This window comes from Phallusia mammillata, chromosome 5 (assembly GCF_965637545.1).
Source record: "Phallusia mammillata chromosome 5, kaPhaMamm4.hap1.1, whole genome shotgun sequence".
Taxonomy (NCBI): domain Eukaryota; kingdom Metazoa; phylum Chordata; class Ascidiacea; order Phlebobranchia; family Ascidiidae; genus Phallusia; species Phallusia mammillata.
The window spans coordinates 5,028,405-5,044,288 of NC_137256.1; the positions used below are offsets into that span (position 1 = coordinate 5,028,405).

Consider the following 15,884-nt stretch of genomic DNA (forward strand, 5'->3'; position numbering starts at 1 on the left):
AGTAACCATGCATTATCTCTGTTAGTTACACAGTCTAGTGGTAAGTTAAATGTTCATAAGATTGGCAAGTTATTGCATGTAAAGTTGCTATGATTCCCGAGTTTGCAACCCCTTTGTGTTTAAAGAGTTGTGGCTTCTAATCCTATCTTGGTGGTTTATGTATCTTTGAGCAGGTGGTTCCGGATGGGTTTATCTAAATTGAAGTCATCAACTGCCCAAGTCGAAAAGATAAAATACAAAATGATAGACTTGCAATAAACAGTTAACTTGAAGGCAGACTCATTGTGAGCATAACAAATTAATTGCCGCCCACCAAAGATAAAAATCATACGAACAAATCTTTTTTGACACAAAATTTATTATGGCAAGTTTATGAGTTATACAGAGTATTTTAATGCTACATAAATGCATGTAAAAATGTCGCAATAAAAAATCATTTTGCAGACCTAAATCAAAGTAGGTGTCTAAAAATATTAGCCTGTGATTGTAAAAAAGATTGTCTTATTTTCGTCATGTTGAAAAGTCCCTATTTTAATACAAACTGGTGCTTTGCATTTACCTTGGGTCACCATAAAATCCAGGAAGGCAATGCTGACAATTTGAACCTGCTGTATTGTGAAGACAGGTGCAGTTGCCAGTGGTTACGTCACAATGACCAACTGAACGATCCCCATGGCGATTGCATTTGCACTGTTTGCAAACTGTCTTATTACTTTGGATTTTGTAATATCCACTTTTGCATGTTTCACATAAAGAACCATTTGTGTTGTGATGGCACCGGTCACACACACCTGAAGAATAGGATTATGAAGAAATGTATGATACAATATTCTTCAAGATTTGAGGCGATGAAATATTAATGCTTGATGTCAATAGCACATCAGAAGAGACTGGGTTCAATCAGCCAGCCAATTGTAAATACAACAGCAAAGGCTTGAAATGTTAGGTTTACCACTTAGGCATAAGTGTACTTCTATACAGGCAATTTTTCTTTGCGTAATTTTAAACAAGTCAAAATTTTCTCAAATAACTGGTTTGTATAATTTGTATTTTTCTGTGACTTTTAAGCAGGGTTGGGTGTAACTTTGAAAATTGATGAATAGCTCACCTATTCCAGTAATACAGGTACTTTGAAAGTTACAACCACAGTCCACACTGCAATCTACCAATGCATTAGGGTTGGTTGTCCAACCAAGGTCACATATACACCGATAGTCAGGATGCCCACTGTATATAACAAAAATATGTTACTTTTAACAAGGGGTGCTGGCCACTTGTAAGGGTCTGAGAGACTTGTTTTAGAGCAGGGGTGGGCAACCTTTGTTACTGTAGGGCCAATTATAAATGTCAAAATGGGATCGCGGGCCGCACCTGTGTATAACACAAAGTGATTTTGCTTGGTTTCTTACCAAATATGCTTAACTACAAGTATAATTCGTATTTAAATCTAGCCACATTTTGCCAGATCGCAGAAAACTAGCATCAGGCGCATTAATCAGCTCAAAAATATGTTATAATTGGACTCATTTGCCAGTACTTTTGAAATCCAAGCGTCTTTGCGGGCCGCACAACCTTGACTGAAGGGCCGCATGCGGCCCGCGGGCCGCAGGTTGCCTACCCCTGTTTTAGAGTGTACAAGAAAGGTAAATGTTTAGGATTGCCACATGTTAAGGTACAAAAAAATAATGTAAGCCACTGTCAATTGCAAACTGTGTTGTGTGAGGTTTACAATCAAATACATACACTATTGTGTTTTAAATATTTTCACATTAACTGTATATTGTCAAAGTTCTGTACATAATGTATATTGTCAATGTTGTGTCATTTTACCTGCAGTTGCCATGCAAGCATTTTCTTCGACAAACTTCATGACAGTTTTTACCATCACCGCTAAACCCAGCGTTACATACACAACTGTAGGAATGAAACGTGTTTATGCAAGTAGCATTTGCACTGCATTCATGTAGAGAAGAACCATTTTTTCCTTCTAGAAAATGAGGCCCAATTCAGTGGCTTGAAATAAATTCAAACAGTTTGAAAACAAACTCTTACCAACTGCACATTCATCAACATCAGGGCAAATCTCATAATCCCATTGCAAAGCAGTTTTTGCATCATCACCACTGACAATGCATTCAGAGGCATTGTACGAAGAAAGAAAATCGCCTGGCAGACATTTTCCCTGCAAATGTTGCCAAATCAATATAGTCTATTGTTTGATTCTAAGCAATTTACATTTGCCCTACTGACCTCCAAGGCATTGGATACTCTGCTGCACCAGCCACATTGAAACTGCTCCAAACAATCACTGCAAGTTGTGGCAGCACTGCAACTGCATAAACAATACATTTGTGGTACTACACTTAGCTGAGTTCATGGAGTGTTATGGCAATGTAACATATCATACATTCAAAATTATTGTTAAAAAATATACATATACACATATACATTTACAGAATGAATACAAAAAATATAAATATATTTTATAAGATACAATTTTTTTCGCTAGATCAAGTATTAACAAACTGAGGGCCATAGTGGCAAAGAAAACTCTTTTATTGGACCACAAGTTAAGTTAAACCTGGTTGCTTATCATAAGTTAAAAAAGATTTTTTTAACTGTTTAGTTGATTGTGGTAAGCCATAAACTTATTTGAAATAAAAATGTAGGCCACAAATCAAAAAAAATTTAGACACCACTACAGCGGAAAAAGCAAACTAAAAAGTATCAAACACATTTTATTTCACGCAAAACAGAAAAATCATGAAAAAACTATGCTTACTTCACACATGTATCTTCTTTGGTGTACCACACAGCACACTGTCCGAAGGCATGTGATGGAATGTGATGAGAAAATCCATAACAGCTTTGTGAGTTGGCACACCAGACACATTGCAAATTATGTAAATTAGAAATACAATCCCCACAAGATTGGTGCACAGAACATGGGTCTGGACATGCCGAAGCCAGTTTAATATTTTCTCCTGAAAAACGAACCAAGCATTAACCGGGGTTATCATTGATCAAGGCGTAAAAATAGGAATGAAAGGTAACAAATTGATTTACTTTGCGAAATGGATTTTTGAGTACAAAGAATATAGCAAATAATTTTTTTAAGCTTCTGTTTGTTAAAATAAGGACAAACCTTGGGGGACAGTATAGTCACATAAAAACTATACAAGAAGACGCTAATCGTGCAACTTTTACGACTAGCAAGCAGAGTACAGTAATTTTAATCTCTAGATCAGGGTCGGCAACCCCTGGCATGTGATGCAATTTGACATGGCACGCTAGCCGATTTGCGTGTTTATATCGCAGCAGTAATTTAACTTGTTAAGTTGTTACACTGCTTGTTTTCAGTTTTTTATCATGCCATTGTCTTAAAATCCAACCTTACACGCACAAAACACTCTACTTTCTCCTTATTACTAAAGCTGGCACAAACAGCCTATGAAAAAAATGTTGGCATGCAAAGTCTTTACCACATGGAAATAGCAAGTAAATTGGCATGTGCTGCCTAAAAGGTTGCCGCCCCTGCTTAAGATGACCAATAATATAATCAATATATACTACTAATAAACACATCAATACAGATAGCGTGGTTAGGGGGCAGAAAAAAAAATAATTGAATGTTATTGTTAATAAATTTGTGTGTTTGAAGTACAAGAATATTATTTAATCTATGGCCAACCTGCACTCGTGTTTGCTTTTACACATCCACCTTCTACTGACCACTCACAGCTGTTGTCAACAAGACAATCGGTACAAGATCCGTAATCAGCACAAACAGGACAGGCTGGTGCATCAACAATTAGACCAGTTAATGGTGTAACCTGTGAAATTCCTAAAATACACAAAAAAGGAAGGAATTATTCAACACAAAGTTCAAAAACCTATAGCACAGTAAATCCCTGCATTAAACAGTTGTCAGCTTAGGTAATACAGCTATTTACCAGTTTAATCATGTGTATGTAAATCTTTAATCAAAAACCCTTTGAAATGAATTCTTTAAAACTGCATCAATTTTTTTAGTTTGTTAAATTTTTTCAGACAGTAATTCTGACACACTGTTTCAACCTATAGAGCAGTGGTTCCCAAATTAGGTGTGCCGCAAAAAATATTGAAATTAAAATCAATCAAGTAGAGTAGCAGTACCAGGTGCTTAGACCACTAGGCCAACATGCTCCACGTCTCTGAGATGTTCAACTAGGCTATTTAACTATGAGAGTGACCTGTATAGCGGCTTTATGACTTCATAGTTAGTGCCTTTGTCAATATATGTTTTATTCAAATGTTCGAAGTGCGCCAAATATTTTTTGTTTTTTCTAAAATGCGCCTTAAAAGAAAAAAGTTTGGGAACCACTGTTATAGAGTCTCAGTACTGCAGCTGGTGACAAGAGATAGGCCTTATTTGTAGACATCCATAAGATGCAAAAAGCCATTCCTTACCTATTCTGTTCAATGCCACAACCAGGCATAAACCACAGAAGAAACTTGCATGCAATGGCCAAGCAGATATTGTTAAGTAATTAAACAATATTTACCTGTATTGTGAACTTGACAGCCCAAGGGGTAATTTTCAAATTGCTTCTGTTTTGTGACACATAATTTTAGACCTGAACACCATGCACAAGTAAGGTCAGCCAGGCAAAGAAAGCAGTTGTGGTAGGATTTGCATAAATTTTCTTCTACCGGTGAATGAAATGGCTCCAAATATTCGTATTCAACAGTGGAGAACTGATTTCTAAGTTAAACCCAGATAATCAAACAATTGGTTTAAAACTTAATTTAAATATGTATATGCCATACCTTTGTAACCACTTAACTTGCAATTTTTCTTTTCTATGACTGAAAAATGTAATTTTGTAGTAGAACCTGTGACAAAAAAAAACTCGTTTTTAACAAAGTTGACAAACAAATTGTCGTTTTGTAACAGTATAAACATAAATATCTCCAATGTTAGGGCGCAGGTGGTCAAGTTCCCACACTGATACCTTAAAAAGTTAACTCATATTCTTATTGACATACCGACTGAGTTTAGATAACGTCCTGTTAACTGTAACAGTTTTCAATAAGCTTGCCGAGGGTAGAGAATTTGGAAACACTCTTTGTGCTAGTTGGGGTGAGTGGTCCTTGCTCAAGTAAAAATCAACAACACCTGCAAGTAAATTGCTCATTTGTATATTTCTGTTAAATACCAACGTAAGTATTGATGTACCTCAACCTTTTAATAGCATTTTCAAAAATGACTACAAATGACTTTAAGTAGGTTTGTTTTTGTGTCAGTCATTACACCCTCACAAAAAACATTAGGTTCTTATTTTGAACTAACAAATAGTATTTGAAACATTAGCTGCAAACAGCAACCTTAAAGTTCTCAACAGTACGGCTAATGACATGACATTGGCCATATAGTTTCGGTACATTGCTTTTGTATTTAATAAAGTTTAGCATAACCTTTTATAACTATAGTCTTATTTCCTGAACAATAAAAATACTTTGCATTTACATACAATAGCAATAAAAGTATCTGTTTACCATGCTTAAAAACAAATTGAAAATCCAGTTTCTCATTTGGAAAGAGATCTGGATTTAAAATATGCAAGAAGCCTTGGACTTCGACAGTAATATTTTGATGGTGATTGTCCACTTCTGCTTGAGTAATGTCCAATTTGCTTTGTACTTTTAACTAAAAAATACAGAAATTTACAAACATTAAAGGCTAAAATTATTGAACAAACTGCTATCTATATCTATTCTATTTTACTTTACTTAGTATACTATATCAGTTTAATGGCCAATATAACTGCCCAAATTAACACAAAAAGTGACATGCTTTATTATTCCAACGCCATCGGGCCGCACTTTGGACACCTCTGGTATATAGTTTTCCAAATATAAATTATTTTTTGGTTGGGCATCGATACAACAAGGAACTTACTATGCTGTCAGGGGCAAGATGCTGGTTTTTATAATGGTATGCCACTTCTACAAATCCATAAGGAATATCACTTTCCAAGCACATACTGGAAGTGTTTAGCATGATACTTGGCGATTTCCACCATTGCAGCTGACTTCTGGTCATTCCATAAGCACAGAAACCTTGAATTAACAACAAAATGCACAGTTTATAACAAGTACATTAACATAAGCATTGAGTACAACCTTTTAATAGTCGCTGTAAAGTATAAACAGGAAGATGTTTATTTTGAAGGAAACACACTACAGATACATGTTAACTTACCACCAGATTTCGCTTCATTGAAAGGATAACATTTTTGGTCTTGGACGCACCACGAGCATGGGCTTTGTTGCCATTTATAACTTGTGTCAAGAACATATCTGCAACAATTTAACTTTTTTTACTAGTTACAAAGAGTACTTCCAGCTATGGACATTTATAGGCCTTTTGTAAGTAACAATATTTTTTATGTACAGACACACAACATAGAAATGTCTACATAGAAACATTTTCTTACCTGTTAAACTCGGTACATGTTAAACAACTATCTAATTTGTTGCATAGACCATCACACACCGGATATTTAATTTTATGACTGCAAGTCATGTTTTCATTGTGCCTACTCAGACAATGTAGATTTTTCGAGCACCATGCACATTTCTTGTCGGCCAAACAGCTGTTTATATCTGTGTGCGTTGGACAGACAACTGAGACTGGCAACTGCATCGCAAAAGATGGTACTTTGTACACAAGTAGTTCATTTCGAAAAGTACCATCATAGCCACCATGAACAAAAAGAAGGTTTTTTTCTGATACTGCAGAAGCATGGGAAAATCGTCCTGATGGTTTAACGTTGTGAACAGGTCCAGGTTGATGCCATTCGTGACATATCAAATTGTACAAGAAAAGTCCACCGCTATGACAGGTTTCATCTTTTAGGTGTTCATGTGTGTTTCCACCATACACAACCATATAATCACCAATGATATTTGCAGAGTGAAAAGCCCTTGGTGTTGGCGGATTCAAGGCAGTGACCACAAACCAAAAACTCTTTTCAAGGTGGTACAAAAACAAATCATTCGATCGGGTGGATGTTTTACCAAAAACAAAACCTCCAAAAACAACCAAGTTTCCTGAAGTTTTATCATGCACCATGGTATGACCCGCTATACGCAATCTGGATTTTTTTACTCCAGCAACATCATATGAGACATTGCTCCACGTCCTTGTTTTCCAATTTAATCTGTACATATCCGAAGAGAACACATCTTGTTGTCTATGTTGTGTGCGTCCTCCAAACACATACAGAAACTGTTCTCCATTGATTGTAACCACAACAGAAGCATGTTGACTCAATGCAACAGGTTTATTGGTTGTGCTTGAGTTTATTGGTAACCAGGTATGCTGAGAAATGTTGTACATCCAAAGCTCATTGCTGTAATTGCCTTGACTGAATTGGCCACCAAAAAGAAGCAGATAATCGTGACTTTCATCGGTTAACTTGGTCATCTGAAACATATAATGCAAAATCATATTTTCTGCCACTTAAATACCTGGATTCAAATTTAAAAATTTGTTTTTAAGTTTTGATTAGTTGTTTTCCTAATATCTATTGATTATAGTAAAAGTGACACAGGATAGCTTACCGTATGAAAAGCTCTTGCTGTTGGTCTGACAGGTGTTTTGAAGTCATCCCACTGATTAAGAGAAAAACTGTACCGCAAGAAACTGTCAGATAGTCCACTAAAATTGTAGCCACCAAAAATCCAGAGATGGGGTTGTATGAACACAGCAGCATGCCCAGCAAAAGCAGATGGCACAGATTGTTCAGAAGTATAGTTGTAAACCATATTCCATGTGTTTGCATTTGACATGTCATCATCATCTTTTATTTCACAGCCGATTCCAAGATAACCAGCTAAACACGAGCAGTGTTTGTCACTGTAAACAATGGTGAAAATGTTAATAGACAACAAATCACTGTTGCCAAAGGATCATAACCAATTTTTTTATTGCTAATTTTTTAATTTTTGTACTTTAATGCAGAATAGCTATGCCAAAAAAACGCATATTAGATTATGTAGTCATTTTTGAAGATTATTGATAATTTGGGTATTTAATCTTTAGTTATCAAACCTTTGTGAAAGACAAGTTCCATGGTGTGAATCTGTGCAATCATTTGGGCATGCAGGCGAACCACAGTCATTTCCAGTCCATGATGGCAAACACTTGCACCTACAAACCATTTGCAGAGATTGAAATATCAGCCAAAGAAGGAAACTAATAAACCTGGTTACTCACCAACTACCAATGCATTGGCCATTCCCGGAGCAATTATTAGGACAAGAGTATATGCTAAATGAAGCATTGAAGCCAGCTCGCTCATAGTTGCTATCACTACAAAAAAACACAGTTGGATGCATTTGTACTTATGATAAGTATTTTTATTCAAAATTTAAATATTTTCGCAGTTCTGCTACTTATGAACTATTTTGTGAAAAATGTTTGTTTTTAATGCAGTAGTATTTGACACCTTTAGCCACAGTTGTTTTCATACCTGAAAAAGAAGATAAGCATATGTCCTGATTTGGCTTGTAAACTGGGCAAAGAGGTGGCTTCAGTATTGCCACTGAATGTGCCCAGCACCTGATCATCATGCGAATTCCCATCATACACAATAATGTAATCAAAAACACATTCGGTTTCTCTTGTAGTGAATGTCAAAGTTATATATGGCAGTTGAGAAGGATTTGGACTTTCAATCAACCATTCACACCTAAGAAATTGACATAACTTTAACTTTTCATAATACAAACCTATAAGTTATATTTACTTCCAAGATATGCAAAAAAACACTTAAAAACAACTTTAAAAGCAATCACAAATCACATTTCTTTACCTCAAGTTTGAAGCGTATTTTCCCTTTCCATCAGTGATGAATCCAGATGTTACATTTTGAATAATCTTTCTCTCTAAACCACATCCATAAACTGTCAATTGTAGGAGGATATTGGCAATGTACCATAGAACTGCAAATTTCCAAAATTTAGGTATTGCAGGGACGTTCATGCTTGTGAATTGGATTCAACCAAACGTCAACAGCAGTTGTGTTTAGGGACCACTCATGATCCATATCAAATGGTGCATAAGAGCACTATAGTGATACAATAATTCTGTATTCAAACATCTGGTAAATGTCAACTGTAAGCATTATATTGATAACTCAACTGCCCATTAAATATTGGAACAATAAATGTAGATGATTTTAAGTTTAGAGCAAACAAGCAATAAAGGATAGAAATTTTGTGATTACATTCCATAACATTAAGCACTTTTCAGAATTTATTCAAAAACACAAAAGCAAACATGAAATATTGCCATCGATTTTAAGGGGGAAAAAATTAATGATTAAATAAATATGTTTTTACAAAAACTAATTTTGTTCATGCCAATAATGTTTCATACTTTACTACTCAAAATTACTTTGGCAGAGAAAAATGCCAAATCTTTAGGCAATCGATTAAAAAAGGACAATAGTTAGGAAAACAGTAAGAACACCAGACAAAAATGACGTTTCCTAAAAGCAAGTACAACTATGTTTTTTTTGTCTAGCTGTTGTCTTTGAAAATAAAAATGCATCTGGGAAATAAAGAAAGTATGGCAGTTCTGTATGTTTTAATGACTTACATACTAAACTGGGCTTTATTATCAGAAATAAACTGAAGCACAATGGTGTAAAAAAACAATTCTAAAAGTTGAACTGGTGGTGTAAGTAATGTTTCCAGTGCATTCCTGTGCAAGGCCAAAACGTTTTTCAAATCATCTTTTCACAATGTAAAAGCTTATTTTTAAATAAATGGATATTGATATGAACGTCATTCTACAGAATAGTTCTCTACCCCACCAAACTTAACACAACGTTCTTTAAATTAAAAGCTTTAAAGCCCACGGTTTTCTACTAAAACAGTATGATATTATATTACAAAATCCTTGTCAAAGTATGATACATTAACTCATAAATATTTGATGCAAACTATTAACTAACCATAAAGCTATTTTTGTCACTTAAAATTTAACGTTTTACGTGTTAACTGTTACCGTAAGTAATATAGGTGTTACAAATTACAAATGATGAAATACATTAACATAATATGAAATAATTTTTGGATTCAACCAAATAACCTTCACACTGTACATCCTAACAGTAAAAGTAAAATCATTATTTTACAGAATATGTCAAAAACATTCAGCTGCATGTGTCGTTTTGTCGTACCACAATGTTTACAATGCGGTACTTCAACGAAGTGGAATTGTGGAAATCGTCACAATATTGCTGGGATATGCTGGAAAAACATGGATACAGTTTACGGAATAGCGGAAATTCGGGAAAACTAGAAAAGAAAAAACAAAAAAAATGGGGAAAATTAAATTAGAACAAAATTGGGAAAAGCGTAGCAACGCAGCAAAAAATAAAAATTGGCATGCATTTGTAATTTGTATTTACTAAATATATATTTTTACGCCATCGCCAGAATTTTTCGCTAGGCACTTGTTTGGGATGAGTCACCTTGAATAAATAAAATATAATGTCAATTAGACGTTGGTATAGTAATATTAATCGCGACCTACATTCATTCCAACTATTTCCGCCAGATGGAGTTGTTGTCAGTGGCTGTTGTGAAAAATGAATTGCGGTTGGGGAGAGGTTGAGCAATTATTTAGTTAAAACTTAAAATCTAAGTTACTTTACGTATTTATTGACGTCAAGGGTGCTTCGTGTATTAGTTCAAGTAAGTATTGTCCGTTTTATACATTGGGTATACGTTTGTTTAAAACAAATTGTACATTTGTGTTTGGTTTTAAATATTAATTCGTTAAAAGCTCACCAATCGGCACTATTTGTTTCAAAAATTCAGTGATTTTAGTCACTGTAGTTAGTAAACGCTACTTTAGGCCCGGACCATATAAATTGTTACATGCGATTCCACTAAAACCTGATCATGGGAAACTCTGGCAGTAATGAGGTGACTATTGAGAAAGATGGGGACCAGTTCATTGAAACTGCCGAGGGTGTCCAGTTATCCACTTCTCTTGTACAAAAAATGTCATCAAACAAGATGCCAAATGAAAGTGGCCATAATTCAAAAATCAAACAAGAAAAAGAAGTTTCAAAGTTGTTGGAGGAATACCAAAGTATTATAGATGAGCGGGAAAAACAGCTCACCGATTTAAGTCAAAAGTGGAAGAATGACTTGGAACAGGAAAAGGAGAAACATAAAACATTTTGCGACCAGTCCTATGAAGAATTTCAACGCTCTGCTCATGAGACTGAATCAAAGTTTAAAAAGCCCACATTGAAACCAGTTTGTGAAACACTGCAACAACAGCTTATTGATTGCTATAAAAACAATAGCAAACAAGTTTTAAATTGCTCAACTGCCCTAAAGGACTTTACTCAGTGTGTAAACAAGGCTAAGTCCTCATTGTTATGTGAGAATTCTCCAGACGGGGCGTAAAATAAAATATTTATGTGTTCTTTGAATAAGAAATGGTGTGGTTGAAGTGCTTGTTTTCTGCATTACATACACCCCCTGCTTTGCAACTGGTAAAAAATAAACATGTATGAATGAAATATTCACACATTTGTATTAAGTAATTTTGTGTTTTTGATAATTCCTGAAAATTGGTATGAAAAGTAATTATTTACAGTTTCTTATTATTGGTATCTTTTTGTTGCAGGTATAGTTCTTTAGGAATGCAATATGTCTAAACATGAGAATGGTAATGGGGTGATACAACCCTCTATGAATGGCCAGGTGCCTCATGAACCCAAGAAGAAGAAGTTTCAGGAAACTTTTGAGCCAACCCCTCTGTTTTATGCCATCATTACATACATCAGTTATGCAATTGTAACTGTTTTTGGCTTTTTGAGGGATTTCCTTCGCAAGTACAGAATTGAGAAGACACACTCGTCCACAGATCCACTTGACATGAAGGATTTCGTACCTCTCTATGCTAGCTTTGAAAGCTTCTACACGCGCAATATTTACAACCGAATTCAGGATGTTTTCAATCGACCGATCTGCAGTGTGCCAGGTGCTACAATTGATATTGCAGAAAGGCGGTTTTCTCAGTCAGGATGGAAATATGAATACACCGGAAAAGTGCACAAAGATGTGGTCAACCTTGGTTCATACAACTATCTTGGATTTGCAGAGAAAACTGGAGCTTGTGCTGAAGCTGCCATTGATGCTGTAAAAAAGTATGGTGTTGGAATTTGCAGTTCAAGGCAAGAAATTGGCAACTTGGATATTCATGTCAAACTGGAAGATACCATGGCTAAGTACCTCGATGTGGATGCATGCATGACCTTTGGAATGGGATTCGCAACCAATTCTATGAATATTCCATGTTTGGTAAGCAAAGGTTGCTTGATCATAAGTGATGAGCTGAACCATGCCTCCTTGGTCCTTGGATGTAGATTATCTGGTGCTAGTATTCAAGTTTTTAAGCACAATGACATGGATGATTTGGAAAAGAAGCTACGGAATGCTGTTGTTTATGGTCAACCAAGAACACATAGACCATGGAAAAAGATCTTAATAATTGTTGAGGGAGTCTACAGTATGGAAGGGTCTATTGTGAACCTACCAGGGGTTCTTGCTCTCAAGAAAAAGTATAAGGCTTATGTATTTTTGGATGAGGCTCACAGCATTGGGGCTCTAGGAGAAACTGGCCGTGGTGTAACTGAGTACTTTGGCATACACCCAAAAGAGATTGATATCATGATGGGAACATTCACCAAGAGCTTTGGTGCTGCAGGAGGTTACATTGCTGGCTCCAAAGATCTTGTAGAACACATTCGTGGTTTTTCTCATTCTGCTTGCTATGCTACTTCTATGTCACCAGCAGTGTGTGCACAAATTCTCACAAGTCTCAACATTATTTCATCTACTGAAGAAGGCAAGAAGCGAATTGAGCGGTTGGCCAGTAACTCAAGGATGTTTCGCCAGGGCCTGAAGAAAATGGGGGCCATTGTGTATGGTAATGATGATTCCCCTGTGGTACCAGTGATGATATACCTTCCTGCCAAACTAGGTGCCTTCAGTCGTGAAATGCTTGAGCGAGGATTTGCAGTCGTGGTTGTAGGATTTCCTGCCACACCTCTTGTGGAGAGCAGAGTTAGATTTTGCATTTCAGCTGCTCTAAGTAAGAAACAACTTGAAGATGCACTGCAGGCCATATCAGAAATTGGTGACGTGCTGAAAATCAAGTATTCAAGTACCAAAGTAGACTAAACTGCAGCAAAATTATTTGTATATGATCTGAAAGCTTTAAAAATGAAATGTCTGTTTTTCTAGAATTGTGTTATTTGTAGCAGATTGATATTTGTTGATTGCTTACCTTTTCATCACAATATTTTTCGAATCAAACTTACACAGTCAAAACTTACTCATGCTGTTGTTTAAATACTTGGTTATCCATAGAACAAACATAAAATACATCTCTGGTTAGAGTCACTTCTACAAATGGACTGGATGAACATTATATTTACCTCGCCTAAATGTTGCATAGATTGTATATAAATGCCTTCAACAGCTGTGTGTTTATGTAAATGGCACTATTTTATTTTTGCGGATTATGTACCGTATTTTACGGACCATAAGGCGCAACTTAAATCATTTTTTTTCCTCATAAATTGATCGTGCGCCTTATAAGCCGGTGCGCCTAATGTATGGACCAAGTAGTGCTTTATTGCTTTGTTTAATGAGCTTTATACGGTAACCCATACTCCTTAAAATACATTGCGTTCTATAGTCCGGTGCGCCTTATGTATGAACAAAAAACTAATCAAAGCAATTTATTGACAGTGCGCCTTATAATCGGGTGCGCTTTATGGTCCGTAAAATACGGTACTGTTTTCTTTGCATTAAATCTAGAGGCCTATTGTGTGTTATTGTAGCACTTGTTGGCTTTCATCTTTTTGTTTATCAAACTTTGCGTTTTATCATGTAGGTTTACTTTATTTCATACACTACTTTTTATCACAAAAATGTTATGCAATCTTCTCTGTAGGAGATCATTGAATTGCTTTTGTTTCTCAGATGTAGCGCATTGTGTGCAGCAAAACTTGGTGTAATTTACAATTAAATGGGTACCGTGAAATATTTGCAAATATAATACACAACATTAGGTTAGAACTACGCGTTACACCTGCACTCCGTAGTAACATTTTTTTCTGAATCTTTTCTTTGCTTGAACCTTTATGTAAGTTTTAGACAACCATTGAAGGTTTGCCTGTGCATGTGATTTTGTTGTGTGAAAACAATGTTTTTCTTTTCCGTCCAATAGTGTTCTTAGCTAGTAAGTTTGCAGTGATTTTTCTATCTTACTTAAACTATTGATAAGTCACATAGTTCACTCAGGGTTATCAATTCCCGAATGACTTATGAGGACTTTTCGTGTGTACCCTCAATTTATTCGTACACTTTAATCGATGTAACAAATTCAATTTTGTGGCCTACAATTACCAACACTGTTTGTGAAGCAAACCATTGCATGTTTTTTGATACATCACCTCTTTAAAGTAGTTCTCTTGTACTTTGAGATGACATACAGTTTGACCTGTGTTGAAACTCAAGCCTTGTTATGAATCCACCTTTGTATAATCAGTGCATGTACTTTGATTCTACTAATGGATGAACATATCTAACCATATCTTATTACCTGGTGTATGTTTGAATACTTACATTGTGTGATTTCTCATTGCTTTCAAATGCTTTATAAATTAATACCAAATAAAATTTTATTGCTAGTTTTGCTGTTGATTTCAAAAACCTTGATCTTTGTTGTGTTAAAAAACGTGTGTATAATGTGGCCTACCATGTTTGACATCATTTAGAAATTAAAGCGATATATGTCATTCCAGATATATGGCTTGGTCAGAGGGTACTTTTGAGTGCATTACAAGAGGTAAGGGTTCAGGTATTTAACACAAGCCAAATTTATACACAAATACCAAAAACGGCCCCCAGTGTTAAAACGTTTTGTGAACAGGCAGCCTCGCTTTGAATCAAACAATGCCTCGTGATGGTCACGTGAGTTTGGAATACCACGTGAGGATTAGTAGTAAAATAAGCTGGCCAGTCGTTGATGTTTGGTTAACTTTTCTAAAAATTGTTGTTACCACCCGTAATGTTTACGTCACAGTTTCGTGTTCGCCTAGAACACGCGGCGTGATAGAGACGCGTAGAAACATAAACAAAGCGACATTTGCGGCGCATGAGCATAAAATACACGTTTCGAATCACACAACCGTTAAAATACGAATTGACAGTGAGCTACTGTACAGTAAAACTGGTTGTATCATTGAACTAACGCATTGCTGGTTTTCAGTTCGTGTAATTCTTAAAAACGAGGCTTCACGAACGATTCTCCGGGATTTTTTATTCACATTGAAATCAGCTCATGTCATTAACATTTTAAAATGTTTTGAAAGTGTGCCGACCCCTGCGTTGCGAAGATACCTTTCGAATGCGATGTCACCACAAGATATGTAAAGCAAACAGGCCCAAAAGGCACTTAAAGACCCGGAGGGCTAAATGAATTTGATACGTCAGTTGCGTTTCAAAAGAGGATGATGGTTGCTTCAACATTTTGATCATCATTTATCAAAACCAGCCTGGTGTTAATGTGATAACAAACCCTCCGTTGTTTATATTGTTGTCATTAAAATGCAAGCCCATATAAAACATATGTTTTATATAGACTGTGAACTAAATGCTACACACTTATGTATTAAGTGTTAGTACTAAGTCATATCAATTTGAATTCGCCTGTACTGTCATACTGATGCAATGGACAAGCGTTCGGGGCATGAAGTTTGTCACGAGCCTACGTGCTGCTCTATACCGAATTTATG

At 35.8% G+C, this 15,884-nt stretch overlaps 3 protein-coding genes across 4 annotated transcripts in view; 2 read left to right on the top strand and 1 right to left on the bottom strand.

The window, feature by feature from the left end:
* The window catches only part of LOC145228980 (multiple epidermal growth factor-like domains protein 8), a 29,723-nt gene extending 20,554 nt beyond the window's left edge, over nt 1–9,169 (bottom strand). For both annotated transcript variants that reach the window (XM_080094209.1, XM_080094208.1), the window contains exons 1-19: nt 8,862–9,169; nt 8,520–8,738; nt 8,264–8,359; nt 8,099–8,197; nt 7,609–7,903; nt 6,480–7,471; nt 6,245–6,342; nt 5,942–6,102; nt 5,539–5,689; nt 5,029–5,158; nt 4,810–4,875; nt 4,545–4,744; nt 3,692–3,844; nt 2,783–2,984; nt 2,251–2,332; nt 2,053–2,182; nt 1,831–1,987; nt 1,109–1,227; nt 560–791 (exon numbers count right to left, since the gene is read on the bottom strand). In XM_080094209.1, the coding sequence (XP_079950335.1) occupies nt 560–791; nt 1,109–1,227; nt 1,831–1,987; nt 2,053–2,182; nt 2,251–2,332; nt 2,783–2,984; nt 3,692–3,844; nt 4,545–4,744; nt 4,810–4,875; nt 5,029–5,158; nt 5,539–5,689; nt 5,942–6,102; nt 6,245–6,342; nt 6,480–7,471; nt 7,609–7,903; nt 8,099–8,197; nt 8,264–8,359; nt 8,520–8,738; nt 8,862–9,031 (3,752 nt within the window). In that variant the 5' untranslated portion in view covers nt 9,032–9,169. The remainder of the gene's footprint in view (nt 1–559; nt 792–1,108; nt 1,228–1,830; nt 1,988–2,052; nt 2,183–2,250; nt 2,333–2,782; nt 2,985–3,691; nt 3,845–4,544; nt 4,745–4,809; nt 4,876–5,028; nt 5,159–5,538; nt 5,690–5,941; nt 6,103–6,244; nt 6,343–6,479; nt 7,472–7,608; nt 7,904–8,098; nt 8,198–8,263; nt 8,360–8,519; nt 8,739–8,861) is intronic.
* A 1,452-nt stretch (nt 9,170–10,621) lies between these two features.
* On the top strand, nt 10,622–14,780 carry LOC145229983 (serine palmitoyltransferase 2-like). The gene is made up of 2 exons (XM_080095335.1): nt 10,622–10,752; nt 11,702–14,780. Exon 2 carries the CDS (start codon nt 11,725–11,727, stop codon nt 13,258–13,260), a length of 1,536 nt encoding a protein of 511 aa, XP_079951461.1. The 5' UTR covers nt 10,622–10,752; nt 11,702–11,724; the 3' UTR covers nt 13,261–14,780.
* Nucleotides 10,781–11,701, top strand: LOC145229984 (MICOS complex subunit mic25a-like). Its single transcript, XM_080095336.1, has one exon. The coding sequence runs from the start codon at nt 10,963–10,965 to the stop codon at nt 11,476–11,478; it is 516 nt and encodes a 171-aa protein (XP_079951462.1). The 5' UTR covers nt 10,781–10,962; the 3' UTR covers nt 11,479–11,701.
* Nucleotides 14,781–15,884: the final 1,104 nt, after the last annotated feature.

Excerpts from the sequence above, each read along its gene's own strand:
- LOC145229984 (XM_080095336.1), top strand. The coding sequence starts at position 10,963 with ATGGGAAACTCTGGCAGTAATGAGGTGACTATTGAGAAAGATGGGGAC.
- LOC145229983 (XM_080095335.1), top strand. The coding sequence starts at position 11,725 with ATGTCTAAACATGAGAATGGTAATGGGGTGATACAACCCTCTATGAAT.